Raw genomic sequence first — 14,922 nt, 5'->3', positions numbered from 1 at the left:
TTTCCCTCAATTCAATGTACAGTGTGGAATAAACACCACGGGTCATGCGTTGGGCTGTGATGGGATGGATCCACAGCCTTCTCTTCCACTGCTGCCGCAGGATGCGCATTCTTTCTTCCTCCTTGTCTTGAACGATGACTGCCAACCGATTTGCCTCAAAAGTAAAATCCGCACATTGTTGTGAATTCTGCTCTTGGGTTCCCTCCGGTGGTTGTTGGTAGTAATGCAGTTGTCCCTGGGTTGCAATCCTGGGCAGGTGTCCCTGCTGATTGCAGCTCTGACTGGGATATTTAGGTGTGCAGGATTCATTAGCCCTTGCCAGTTGTCCATTGTTCTGGGAGGTTTTGCATCTCTGTCTGGTTCCTCCTGCCCTGCTGCCAAATCAGCAAAGATAACTTCTGATTTTGTTTTTACAGCACACATGCTGTGTGCTTTACAATTCAGTACTATTCAATGTTTTTTCTTGTCTAGCTTAGACTGTGTTTGGATATTTCAGTCTAGTTGGATTCTCAGGAGATGCAGATATACATTCCATGTCTTTAGTTAGATGGTGGAATTTTTGTATTATCTGCTGTGGATATTTTTAGGGTTTTAATACTGACCGCTTAGTATTCTGTCCTATCCTTTCCTATTTAGCTAGTGTGGCCTCTTTTGCTAAATCCTGATTTCTGCCTGCGTGTGTCTTTCCTCTAATACTCACAGTCAATATTTGTGGGGGTCTGCCTATCCTTTGGGGTTCTGCTCTGAGGCAAGATAGAATTCCCATTTCCATCTATAGGGGTATTTAGTCCTCTGGCTGTGTCGAGGTGTCTAGGATGTGTTAGGTACACCCCACGGCTACTTCTAGTTGCGGTGACAGTTTAGGGTTTGCGGTCAGTACAGGTTCCACCTACTCCTGAGAAAGTCTCATGCGGCTCCAAGGTCACCGGATCATAACAGTACAACTGGCCAACAATGAGTTAAATGCATCTCAGAAGAAGGGAAGAAAGAGCCATTTTTTTTTCTGTAGCCTGCTTTGTCTTTTCTTCCCTCTTTTTCTCTGGGTGGCTGAGGAGTCTTGTGCTAGCATGGATGTTCAGGGATTAGCTTCTCGTGTAGACCAGCTTGCTGCTAGGGTACAGGGTATTTCTGATTATATTGTTCAGACTCCGCTTTTAGAGCCTAAGATTCCTACTCCTGATTTGTTTTTTGGGGACAGGTCCAAATTTTTGAGTTTTAAAAACAACTGTAAACTGTTTTTTGCTCTGAGACCTCGATCCTCTGGTGATTCCATTCAGAAGGTTAAAATTGTCATCTCCCTGCTGCGTGGTGATCCTCAGGATTGGGCATTTTCCCTGGAATCTGGGAATCCGGCCTTGCTTAATGTAGACGCCTTTTTTCAGGCTTTAGGATTATTATATGATGAACCAAATTCTGTGGATCAAGCGGAGAAGACCTTGTTGGTCCTGTCTCAGGGTCAAGAAGCGGCAGAATTGTATTTTCAGAAATTTAGAAAATGGCCTGTGTTGACTAAATGGAATGATGATGCTTTGGCGGCAATTTTTAGAGAGGGTCTTTCTGAATCCATTAAAGATGTTATGGTGGGGTTTCCCACGCCTTTCGGTCTGAGTGATTCTATGTCTCTGGCCATTCAAATTGATCGGCGTTTGCGGGAGCGCAGAACTGTGCGCGCTGTGGCGTTGTCCTCAGAGCAGATGCCTGAGTCAATGCAGTGTGATAGGATTCTGTCTAGAACGGAACAACAGGGATTCAGACGTCAGAATAGGTTGTGTTTTTATTGTGGCGATGTTTCTCATGTCATTTCAGTCTGTCCTAGGCGTACAAAGTGGATCGCTAGTTCAATTACCATCAGTACTGTACAACCTAAATTTTTATTATCTGCGTCCTTGATCTGCTCATTATCATCATTTTCTGTCTTGGCGTTTGTGGATTCAGGCGCCGCGTTGAACTTAATGGACTTTGAGTTTGCCAGGCGTTGTGGTTTTCCCTTGCAGTCTTTGCAGAACCCTATTCCTTTAAGGGGCATTGATGCTACACCTTTGGCTAAAAATAAGCCCCAGTTCTGGACACAGGTGACCATATGCATGGCGCCAGCCCATCAGGAAGATTGTCGATTTCTGGTGTTGCATAATTTACATGATGCTATCGTGCTGGGTTTTCCGTGGTTGCAGGCACATAATCCTGTGTTGGATTGGAAGTCTATGTCTGTGACTAGTTGGGGATGTCAGGGGGTTCATAATGATGTTCCTTTGATGTCAATCTCCTCTTCTTCCACTTCTGAAATTCCAGAGTTTTTGTCTGATTTTCAGGATGTATTCGATGAGCCCAAGTCCAGTTCCCTTCCACCGCATAGGGACTGTGATTGTGCGATTGACTTGATTCCAGCCTGTAAGTTTCCTAAGGGCCGACTTTTTAACCTGTCTGTGCCTGAACATACCGCCATGCGGAGTTATGTTAAGGAGTCTTTCGAGAAAGGACATATTCGGCCATCTTCTTCACCGTTGGGAGCAGGTTTTTTTTTTGTTGCTAAGAAGGATGGCTCCTTGAGACCCTGTATTGATTATCGCCTCTTGAATAAGATCACGGTCAAGTTTCAATACCCTTTACCTCTGCTTTCCGATTTATTTGCTAGGATTAAGGGGGCTAGTTGGTTTACTAAGATTGACCTTCGGGGGGCATATAATCTTGTTCGTATTAAGCAGGGTGATGAATGGAAAACTGCGTTTAATATGCCCGAAGGCCATTTTGAATACCTTGTGATGCCATTCGGGCTCTCTAATGCTCCATCTGTTTTTCAGTCCTTCATGCACGACATCTTCCGGACTTATCTTGATAAATTCATGATTGTATATTTGGATGACATTTTAATTTTTTCCGATGATTGGGAGTCTCATGTGAAACAGGTCAGGATGGTATTTCAGATCCTTCGTGATAATGCTTTGTTTGTGAAGGGGTCTAAGTGTCTCTTTGGAGTGCAGAAGGTTTCTTTTTTGGGCTTTATTTTTTCTCCCTCATCTATAGAGATGGATCCGGTTGAGGTTCAGGCCATTCATGATTGGATTCAACCCACATCTGTGAAGAGCCTTCAGAAATTTTTGGGCTTTGCTAATTTTTACCGCCGTTTCATTGCTAACTTCTCCAGTGTGGTTAAACCCTTGACCGATTTGACGAAGAAAGGCGCTAATGTGCCGAATTGGTCCTCTGCGGCTGTCTCTGCCTTTCAGGAGCTTAAGTGCCGATTTACTTCTACCCCGGTGTTGCGTCACCAGATGTTTCTCTTCCGTTTCAGGTTGAGGTTGACGCTTCTGAGATTGGGGCAGGGGCCGTTTTGTCTCAGAGGGATCCTGTTGGTTTCTTGATGAAACCGTGTGCCTTCTTTTCCCGTAAGTTTTCGCCCGCTGAACGCAATTATGATGTCGGCAATTGGGAGTTGTTGGCTATGAAGTGGGCGTTTGAGGAGTGGCGACATTGGCTCGAGGGAGCTAAGCACCGTATTGTGGTCTTGACCGATCATAAAAATCTGATTTACCTCGAGTCTGCCAGGCGGCTGAATCCTAGACAGGCTCGATGGTCCTTGTTTTTTTCCCATTTTGATTTTGTGGTCTCGTATCTTCTGGGTTCTAAGAATATTAAGGCTGATGCCCTCTCTAGGAGTTTTTTGCCTGATTCTCCTGAGGTCCTTGAACCGGTCGGCATTCTGAAAGAAGGGGTGGTCCTTTCTGCCATTTCCCCTGATTTACGACGGGTTCTTCAGGAATTTCAGGCTGACAAACCTGACCGCTGTCCAGTGGGGAAACTGTTTGTTCCTGATAGATGGACTAGTAGAGTGATTTCTGAGGTTCATTGTTCTGTGTTGGCTGGCCATCCTGGTATTTTTGGTACCAGAGATTTGGTTGGTAGGTCCTTTTGGTGGCCTTCTTTGTCGCGTGATGTGCGTTCTTTTGTGCAGTCCTGTGGGACTTGTGCGCGGGCCAAGCCTTGTTGTTCCCGTGCTAGTGGGTTGCTTTTGCCTTTGCCGGTCCCTGAGAGGCCTTGGACGCATATTTCTATGGATTTTATTTCTGATCTTCCGGTTTCCCAGAAGATGTCTGTCATCTGGGTTGTTTGTGACCGGTTCTCTAAGATGGTCCATTTGGTGCCTTTGCCTAAATTGCCTTCCTCTTCTGATTTGGTTCCGTTGTTTTTTCAGCATGTGGTTCGTTTGCATGGTATTCCGGAGAATATTGTGTCCGACAGAGGGTCCCAGTTTGTTTCTCGGTTTTGGCGGGCCTTTTTTGCTAAGCTGGGCATTGATTTGTCTTTTTTTTCCGCATTTCATCCTCAGACAAATGGCCAGACCGAGCGAACTAATCAGACTTTGGAAACTTATCGGAGATGCTTTGTGTCTGCTGATCAGGATGATTGGGTGGCTTTCTTGCCAATGGCCGAGTTTGCCCTTAATAATCGGGCTAGTTCGGCTACCTTGGTTTCGCCCTTCTTTTGTAATTTTGGTTTTCATCCTCGTTTTTCTTCGGGGCAGGTTGAGCCTTCTGACTGTCCTGGTGTGGATTCTGTGGTTGACAGGTTGCAGCAGATTTGGGCTCATGTGGTGGACAATTTGGTATTGTCTCAGGAGGAGGCTCAACGTTTTGCTAACAGTCGTCGGTGTATTGGTTCCCGGCTTCGGGTTGGGGATCTGGTCTGGTTGTCTTCCAGTCATGTTCCTATGAAGGTTTCTTCCCCTAAGTTTAAGCCTCGCTTTATTGGTCCTTATAGGATTTCTGAGATTATTAATCCGGTGTCTTTTCGATTGGCCCTTCCGGCTTCTTTTGCTATCCATAATGTCTTCCATAGATCTTTATTGCGGAAATATGTGGTGCCCGTTGTTCCCTCTGTTGATCCTCCGGCCCCTGTGTTGGTTGATGGGGAGTTGGAGTATGTGGTTGAGAAGATTTTGGATTCTCGCTTTTCGAGGCGGAGGCTTCAGTACCTTGTTAAATGGAAGGGTTATGGCCAGGAGGATAATTCTTGGGTTTTTGCCTCTGATGTCCATGCTGCTGATTTGGTCTGTGCCTTTCATCTGGCTCGTCCTGATCGGCCTGGGGGCTCTGGTGAGGGTTCGGTGACCCCCTTCAAGGGGGGGGGGGGGGTACTGTTGTGAATTCTGCTCTTGGGTTCCCTCCGGTGGTTGTTGGTAGTAATGCAGTTGTCCCTGAGTTGCAATCCTGGGCAGGTGTCCCTGCTGATTGCAGCTCTGACTGGGATATTTAGGTGTGCAGGATTCATTAGCCCTTGCCAGTTGTCCATTGTTCTGGGAGGTTTTGCATCTCTGTCTGGTTCCTCCTGCCCTGCTGTCAAATCAGCAAAGATAAGTTCTGGTTTTGTTTTTACAGCACACATGCTGTGTGCTTTACAATTCAGTACTATTCAATGTTTTTTCTTGTCCAGCTTAGACTGTGTTTGGATATTTCAGTCTAGTTGGATTCTCAGGAGATGCAGATATACATTCCATGTCTTTAGTTAGATGGTGGAATTTTTGTATTATCTGCTGTGGATATTTTTAGGGTTTTAATACTGACCGCTTAGTATTCTGTCCTATCCTTTTCTATTTTGCTAGCGTGGCCTCTTTTGCTAAATCCTGATTTCTGCCTGCGTGTGTCTTTCCTCTAATACTCACAGTCAATATTTGTGGGGGGCTGCCTATCCTTTGGGGTTCTGCTCTGAGGCAAGATAGAATTCCCATTTCCATCTATAGGGGTATTTAGTCCTCCGGCTGTGTCGAGGTGTCTAGGATGTGTTAGGTACACCCCACGGCTACTTCTAGTTGCGGTGACAGTTTAGGGTTTGCGGTCAGTACAGGTTCCACCTACTCCTGAGAAAGTCTCATGCGGCTCCAAGGTCACCGGATCATAACACACATATCTTCACAATGTTCGCCAGTACTCCTTCCATCTCTGTCACTTTCTCTACAACCTTTCAAAGATGTGGTGGAAATACACAGTATATATAGTTTTCCAGTAGTTTCCAGTAGCCAGTCACATTGAGGTCCTCCCTTTTTAAAAAACAGATCCGTCAAAAACGGTTCCAACGGATGTAAAAACGGTCGCAACGGTTCTAACGGATCTGTTTTTGTGACGGATCAGTATAACTGATCCGTCAAAAAAACGGATCCGTTGGAACCGTTTTTTCTAACAATTGTGACGGATCCGTCGATCCGTCACGATGTCAGAGCTGACTGACGCCAAACATCTGAACTGTGAAAGAAGCCTAACCTATTCAGCAGTGCTGTGACTTTCACAAGAGGTAGACACTGCTTATGAAGCCAGTGCAGACCTGACAGTGGCTCCAGAAGTTGGACACATTCATGTTCAAGATTTTGTAAGTAGAGGCGATGGTACCAGATCTCTATACCAATTCCTTAAACGTTGGTCAGGACACTCGAAGAGCGGCGCATTTCTTTATTCTCTGCACTAATTTCCTGAACGTACATACAGTGTAGACAAAGGAAAAATGAATTAGCACCCTCCCCATCCTAAAGCCCCAGGGCTGCTGCATCAGTGCATATGCAAGCAGTGAGAGAAACTTAAAAGGGAACCTGTCAGCTAATTAATGATGCCCAAATCCAGAGCAGCATGAATCAGAGCCCAACTGCACAAATGCCCCATCATTTTAGAGACCGCATAGTTTGAAGATCTGGCGGAGATCATAATCAAACAACAGACTAGTCTGGAACCACACCATCCCTGGTAGGCTTTTCCTTCCACAGCTCCAGGTGATTGACAGGTCTCTCCCATAGAAAGAGACCTGTGAAATACTTGGAGCAGTGCTAGGAAAGGCCAGTTGGGGTGGCACCAAATTAGTCTCATCTTCAACTATAGTTCCTAGCTGGATCTTCAAACTATATTTTCTCTGAAACCAGGTGTTTCAGAGGGCCAGGAGACAGAGAGGGCCACTGTGCAAGAACAGTATATGGACCCTTTGCAGTGCAATAAAGTGTCTGTGACAGAAGCTGCTTGCTGCATTGGAGTTGGCAGTTGGCCTAACTATTGGGCCCCTGTGCGGCTGTACAGAATGAACCAATGGTATGTCGGTGCCAGTCTGAGACACCAAAGCGCTTCAGAAAAAAGCATATCTGGCTACATTATGTAGCCAGGCACTGATTCATATTGCTGTGGTGTAGGTAGCATGAATCAGGTGTAAGGTTCCCTTTAATCTTACTTCATTCTCTTACACCATGTATCATGATGACTGGACTGCATACCCATTTCATTCATACAATGCAATATGACGAAGCCAAAAACACAGGTTGCTGCAGTACAAGAAACCTCTAGTACTTGCTACACAATAAAAAGCGAATACTGGTGTATCATTTATTGCATAAAATACATTATTTCAGTTAATAACGTGCTCTATGGGATGTCTTTGTGATGCTGTCAATTTTACAATACAAATGTCAACATTTCATTTTTATTACATAATGTTATAATCTCTGATATACTTAGAAGACTAGGGATTGTTCACTGACCTGTAAGTACATGAGGCTGAAAATAAGGCTGGGAATACTGGTCAGATGCACTGCTGACGGTCACTTCTTCTTGTAGAGATGGTGCATACAAATCGCCTTGATAAAAGTAAGGAAATAGCTGACCATACACTAATCAGTTGCAATAATGATATGCAAAATAAAAGGACAACAAAAATTTAAATACAATGGCGTGAGAAAGCATTCACCCCCTTGGCATTTTTTATGTTTTTCTACCTCACAACCAGGAATTTCACAGTTTTTTTTTAGGACTTGCATTAGTTCATGTGAAGAACATGCCTGCAACTGTGAACATTTGGTTTTCTTTTTATTGTGAAGCAAGAGGGAGCTTCTTTTTTTCAGCAATTACAGCTGCAAGTCACTTTGGATAAGTCTCTATGAGCTTTGTAAACCTTGCCAGTGGGATTTCTACCCATTCCTCAAAGCAAAACTGCTCTAGCTTTTTTAAGTTAGATGGTCTCCTCTAGTGAACAGCAATCTTCAAGTCTGATCACAGATGCTCAATAGGATTAAGGTTTGGGCCTTGACTAGGTCACTCCAAAACATTTACACGTTTTCCCTTAAAAAACTAGAGTGTTGCTTTAGCAGTATGCTTTGGGTCACTGTCTTGTTGGAAGGTGAACCTCGGTACCAGTCTCATATCACTGACAGACAAACAGGTTTTGCTTGAGTATATCCCTGTATTTAGCATCATCCATCTTCCCCTTGACTCGGACCATTTTCCTTGTCCCTGCTACCGAAAAACATCCCCATAGTGAAACAGCAACAATGTTGTTCTTGGGGTGATGAGCTGTGTTGGTTTGGCGCCACACATAGCATTTACCTTAGTAGGCAAAAAGTTAAATTTTGGTCTCATCTGACCACAGCACCTTCCTCCATACATTTGGTGAGTCTCCCACATGTCTTTTGGCAAACTCAAAACAAGCCTTACAATTTTGGTGTGTACGTAAAGGTTTTTTTCTGACCACTCTTCAATAAAAGCCACCTCTATGGAGCGTATGGCATATTGTAGTCGTATGGACAGATACTCCAGTCTCTGCTGGGAACTCTGCAGAGATTGGTATACTTTTTTTTTTTACAACCTAAGGCCGGCGTCACACTAGCGAGTTTTACGGACGTAAGAGCGCAGAAAATACGTCCGTAAAACTCGCCAAACAAACGGCACAATTATTCTCAATGGGTCTGGTCCTATCAGCCGTATATTACGGATCCGTATTATACGGCTTTCTACGGCCGTACAAAATCGCAGCATGCTGCGTTTGTCAGCGTATTGCGCAAATAATACGCCAATGAAAGTCTATGGGGGCGAGAAAAATATGGATTCCACACGGACCAGCAGTGTGACTTGCGAGAAATACACAGCGGTGTTAGTGAAAAGCCGGTAATTCAATTGCCGGCTTTTCATTTCTCCTTCCCAAACCTGACAGGATATGAGACATGGTTTACATACAGTAAACCATCTCATATCCCCATTTTTTTTGCATATTCCACACTACTAATGTTAGTAGTGTGTATGTGCAAAATTTGGGCGCTGTAGCTGCTAAAATAAAGGGTTAAATGGCGGAAAAAAATTGGCGTGGGCTCCCGCGCAATTTTCTCCGCCAGAGTGGTAAAGCCAGTGACTGAGGGCAGATATTAATAGCCTAGAGAGGGTCCATGGTTATTGGCCCCCCTGGCTACAAACATCTGCCCCCAGCCACCCCAGAAAAGGCACATCTGGAAGATGCGCCTATTCTGGCACTTGGCCACTCTCTTCCCACTCCCGTGTAGCGGTGGGATATGGGGTAATGAAGGGTTAATGCCACCTTGCTATTGTAAGGTGACATTAAGCCAGATTAATAATGGAGAGGCGTCAATTATGACACCTATCCATTATTAATCCAATTGTCTGAAAGGGTTAAAAAAACACACACGTTATTAAAAAGTATTTTAATGAAATAAACAAACAGGTCGTTTTAGTATTTTATTGCTCTCTCAATCCATCCGGAACACCCTCGCTTGGCAAAATAATAAACCCACAATATACATACCCTCTGATGAACTGTCAGGTCCCACGAGGTAATCCATCTGAAGGGGTTAAATCATTTTACAGCCAGGAGCTGCGCTAAAGCACTCGCTCGTGGTTGTAAAAACCCCGGGTGATGAAAGGAAACCTGGGTGATCTGTACTTACATTGAGTTGCGGTGAGGCGCCCTCTGCTGGATGTTCTCATGAACCGCAGCCTTGGAAAAGTTCCCACGCTCGAGTTCATATGAGTTCATCCAGCAGAGGGCGCCTCACCGCGACTCAATGTAAGTACAGATCACCCAGCTTTCCTTTCAGCACCCGGGGTTTTTACAACCACGAGCGAGTGCTTTAGCGCAGCTCCTGGCTGTAAAATGATTTAACCCCTTCAGATGGATTTACTTCGTGGGACCTGACAGTTCATCAGAGGGTATGTATATTGTGGGTTTATTATTTTGCCAAGCGAGGGTGTTCCGGATGGATTGAGAGAGCAATAAAATACTAAAACGACCTGTTTGTTTATTTCATTAAAATACTTTTTAATAACGTGTGTGTTTTTTTAACCCTTTCAGACAATTGGATTAATAATGGATAGGTGTCATAATTGACGCCTCTCCATTATTATTCTGGCTTAATGTCACCTTACAATAGCAAGGTGGCATTAACCCTTCATTACCCCATATCCCACCGCTACACGGGAGTGGGAAGAGAGTGGCCAAGTGCCAGAATAGGCGCATCTTACAGATGTGCCTTTTCTGGGGTGGCTGGGGGCAGATGTATGTAGCCAGGGGGGGCCAATAACCATGGACCCTCTCCTGGCTATTAATATCTGCCCTCAGTCACTGGCTTTACCACTCTGGCGGAGAAAATTGCGCGGGAGCCCATGCCAATTTTTTCCGCCATTTAACCCTTTATTTTAGCAGCTACAGCGCCCAAATTTTGCACATACACACTACTAACATTAGTAGTGTGGAATATGCAAAAAAAAAAAGGGGATATGAGATGGTTTACTGTATGTAAACCATGTCTCATATCATGTCGGGTTTATGCAGGAGAAATGAAAAGCCGGCAATTGAATTACCGGCTTTTCACATATATCGCGCTGAAGTAAATATAAATACATAATATATATATGTGTGTCTCAATGACATATATATACTGTATATATGTTTTAACGGACATTTGAGCACATAAATCCATTAGATGTCGGTTTTGCAAGCCTGCGAGAAAATATCGCAGTACGGATGCCATACGGATTACATACGGAGGATGCCATGTGCAAAATACGCTGACACACCCTGCCTACGGAGGACATACGGATCACTATTTTGGGAACATTTCTCCGTATTACGGCCGTATTACGGCCGTAAAAAAAGGACCGTATTGTCATACGCTGAGTGTGACGCCGGCCTAACCCTGACTTGTACTTCTCAACAACTTTGTCCCTGACTTTGGTCTTCAAGGTATTGTTCGGTTAGTGGTGCCTCTTGCTAAATGGTGTTGCAGCCTCTGTGGCCTTTCTGAAAAGGTGTGTATATACTGACAGACCATGTGACACTTAGATTGCACACAGTTGCAATTACTTTCACTAAGCATGTGACTTATGAGAGTAATTGCTTGCACCACAAATTTTTAGGGGCTTCATAGAAAAAAGGGTGAATACATATGCACATGACAATTTGTAGTTTTACTTGATCCGATAAATTTCGTTTAAGCCTATTTTTCTCACTTCACCAACTTTGACTATTTAGTGCTAATGCATCACAGACAAATCAGAAAACAAAATTATTTAACCCCTTAGTGACAGAGCCAATTTTGACCTTAATGAGCCAAATTTTACAATATTGACCAGTGTCCCTTTATGAGGTAATAACTGTGGAATGCTTCAAGGTATCCCACTGATTCTGAGAATGTTTTTCCATGACATATTGTTCATGAGTGGTAAAATGTCTTCGATATGGCTTGCTTTTATTTTTGAAAAAAACTTTAAATTTTTGTGCCCCTAAATAGGAGACTTACTGTATGTCACACAAAATAGTTATTAAATAACATTTCCCACATGTCTACTTTATATCAGCACAATTTTGGAAAAAAAATATTTTGTTAGGACATTAGAAAGGTGAAAAGTTGACCAGCGATTTCTCATTTTTCCAATAAAATTTACAAAACCATTTTTTAAGGACCACATCATATTTGAAGTTAATTTGAGTGGTCTATATGACAGAAAATACCCAAAAGTGACACCATTCTAAAACCTGCACCCCTCAAGGTACTCAAAACCACATTCAAGAAGTTTATTAAACCTTCAGTTGCTTCACGAGAACTGAAGCAATGTGGATGGAAAAAATGAATATTTAACTCTTTTCACAAAAAATTTAATTTAGACCCAAAGGTTTTAATTTTCACAAGATTGTCAAGAGAAAATGGACCACAAAATTTGTTGTGCACTTTCGCCTGAGTACGCCGATACCCCACATGTGGGAGAAATCCACTGTTTGGGCGCACGGCAGAGGTCTGAAGGGAAGGAGCACAGGTTGACTTTTTGAACGTAAAATTAGCAGGAATCGAGAGCGGACGCCATGTTGCATTTGGAGAGCCCCTGATGTGCCTAAACAATGGAAACCCCCCACAAGTGACACCATTTTGAAAACAAGACCCCTCAGGGAACTTAACATTTTGAAAACCACACTCAAGTATTTTATCCAGGGGAATGAGCATTTTGAGCTCACAGGTACAACACAGAATTTGGTATCATATTGAATATGTCATCGTTAGTGTTGAGCGCAAGTGCTCGCTACTCCAGTTTGCATCAGATGCTCAGGTATGCACCAAATAACGCGGGTTCTCAAGTGACATGCTTGAGTCCCTGCCCCGAATGTTTTGCAGCTGTCAGACACCAAAAAAAACCATGCGGGAATCCGTGATTCTCCGTACATACCTGAGCAACCGATGCAAACTCGTGCTCAACACTAGCCGTCATATCATCACTTTTTTTTTTAACTTTTGAGAAAAAAAAAAACAATTCTAACTCCAACCCTAACACAATCCTAATCCTAACCCCAACCCTAACCCCCAGGAAGATGACTCGGAGGCCCAGGGAACGAAGCAGGAGGGCCCGGGGATGGCAGAGGTATTGGAGAACCCCATTTTTCTCTTCTCTGATATGTTCGATCATATCGGAGGGGAGAAATATGAATTTTAAATAGGACTTTTTTGTGATCGTCGTTAGTCGGTGAATAACGGTGATCACGTGACGGGGCTGTAAAAACCGGCCCTGATCATGTTCTCCACGGTCTCAGCTACCCCTGACAGATTAGACCCTGGAGATTTTCCAAAGCTGGGGGGTGCTATAACCTTCTTTCTCAGCACCATTAAAAAGTGTTGCTGAGGAATAAGTACCCTTAACTGCCGCCGTTAAAAGGCGTATGGGCGGTTATTAAGGGGTTAAAAACAGGTTGCAATGTACCAAAATAGGTAAAGATCCAATGGGGTGAATACTTTTGCAAACAACTTTAGATTTTATGAACTATCTAGAACAACAGACTAAACCAGCTATAAGTTAAAACAAACCTTTACTATGTAAGCCATATAAGCTCTATACACCAAACAAGATGTTGTGAAATCAATGAGCCGTCTTTTGGGATTCCATGAACACTAAGAACTGGCTGAATGCCTTAACATTTCTATTCTGTTAAAAAGCCTTAGAGTAGCGATGCCTCTGTACACTGTTAAGTATTGTTACCTTCCAAAGGTTGAACATTATAATGACTAGTAGATGATAAAAAAGTATTTGGAAAAAGGAATCATGCTTCAATACGTAAAAAAAAAAAAAGAATGGATTTGTACGAGATGAATAATAATCTAGGCCTGCTTCCTGTAATGTCAGTTTACTTGGTCCTCTGCTACTCTTTGTATTTAATTTAGTGTGGTCATCCACAGTGATGAAATAATAAGCAACTTCTGTCATTAGAGTCATAGCAACCAAGTTGCTTTAATCATTGCCGCCAAATAATTGTTGCTGATGTCACACGACAACTTATTATGCAAGACAGAATGGAGAAGAGAATACGGATGATGCAGGAAAACACAAAAAATGGCTCTATAGATACGTTTTTTATAACTCCATGTTTTATTTTATAATTTTATGCCCGTACATAGCTTACTTGGGTTTGCATCTTGGTAAATCAATAATATTCTCATCATATAACAGGATTTTTTAGGGAGGAATTTACAGCTAGGTACATGAATAATTTTCAGAAACTTCCTTTTAATTCGTTCAATAAAGTTTAAGATATGAAACTGCTTTCCCCAAACAATGTGATAATGAAATAAAGCTAATGACAAACCAAAGGAAAAAAGATAATAATTCAAGTGCAAGCAAAAAAAAAGTCATCGTTGTTGCAGTAGCTAGTTATGACAATGGTCTTTTGCCATTCAATCTAATGCCATCTGGGAAAACCATTCGATCTCTAGAATGCAGAGATATGTTGTTTTCAGAGACTGGCTTCTGCAGTAACACGCACTGTACCCTGGAGAATGAAAGTATCAATCTTACCGTGAAAGACTGCTTTATTAGACAAACCTAAAGCTGGCACTGTAGCACCTTCGGGAAGACTGGAGTGGTCCTGCAACAGCACAGAAGTGTAAAATCAATAGGTGACAACATCCTGTTTTCACACGTCAAACAGTAAGGTAAAGTACATTCTAGGAAATGCTGAACAATAAAGAGAAATATATTAATTTACACAAAAGCTAAAACTAATTTTAATCTAATCTCCTGAATAAAGTCTAAAGATGTATTTTGATCTTCCAAAGTGATGACATATCGCAAGGATATGTCATCCCTTTATATTTATGTGGTCTCCCCTCTATGACCCTTGTCAATCCAGAGAATGAAAAAGCCACGCCGCTAGTCTACCACTGTGTCACCTTCTAAATTTTCCCTAGGAAACAGCATTCCTGGCCTCCAGGCTGTGCAGGGGACTGCAGCTGGTCACAAATACTTGAACATGGTGGTTCCCTGTAGTTCCAAGGAGCTGCAGTGTAGGGAAATGTAGTAAAGATGACACAGAGCTAAAGCCTCTTCATTCTGAAGATCAGTGTGGCTCTTAGAGGTCAGATCCCCCTGATCATAAAATGGCATATCATGACCTATAAAAACGCCAGCACTTTATTGTATTGTAATGACCCTGAAATAATGCAAAAAACAGATGAAATGTAAATGAGCTTAAGAGGGTTGCCCGGTCTAAAATGACAAGTCTGCAGTCACTCTATATGACTGCAGACTTGTGATTCCTCGAGTATCGTGCACTACATGCTACAAGGATTCTCTGGTGTCAGTGCTGGGGACGGCGGCCATGAGACCACAGGTATGTGATATGCATACTCCTGCCAGA

At 43.1% G+C, this 14,922-nt stretch overlaps 1 protein-coding gene across 1 annotated transcript in view; it reads right to left on the bottom strand.

The window, feature by feature from the left end:
• Positions 1-14,922, bottom strand: part of ELP2 (elongator acetyltransferase complex subunit 2) — a 184,798-nt gene that overhangs the window by 41,538 nt on the left and 128,338 nt on the right. The window contains exons 14-15 of the mRNA XM_077269687.1: positions 14,082-14,151; positions 7,505-7,600 (exon numbers count right to left, since the gene is read on the bottom strand). Of these exons, the coding sequence (XP_077125802.1) occupies positions 7,505-7,600; positions 14,082-14,151 (166 nt within the window). The remainder of the gene's footprint in view (positions 1-7,504; positions 7,601-14,081; positions 14,152-14,922) is intronic.

This window comes from Ranitomeya variabilis, chromosome 6, assembly GCF_051348905.1.
Source record: "Ranitomeya variabilis isolate aRanVar5 chromosome 6, aRanVar5.hap1, whole genome shotgun sequence".
In the NCBI taxonomy this organism is placed as follows: Eukaryota; Metazoa; Chordata; class Amphibia; order Anura; family Dendrobatidae; genus Ranitomeya; species Ranitomeya variabilis.
This window is presented reverse-complemented; position numbering and strand designations above follow the sequence as displayed.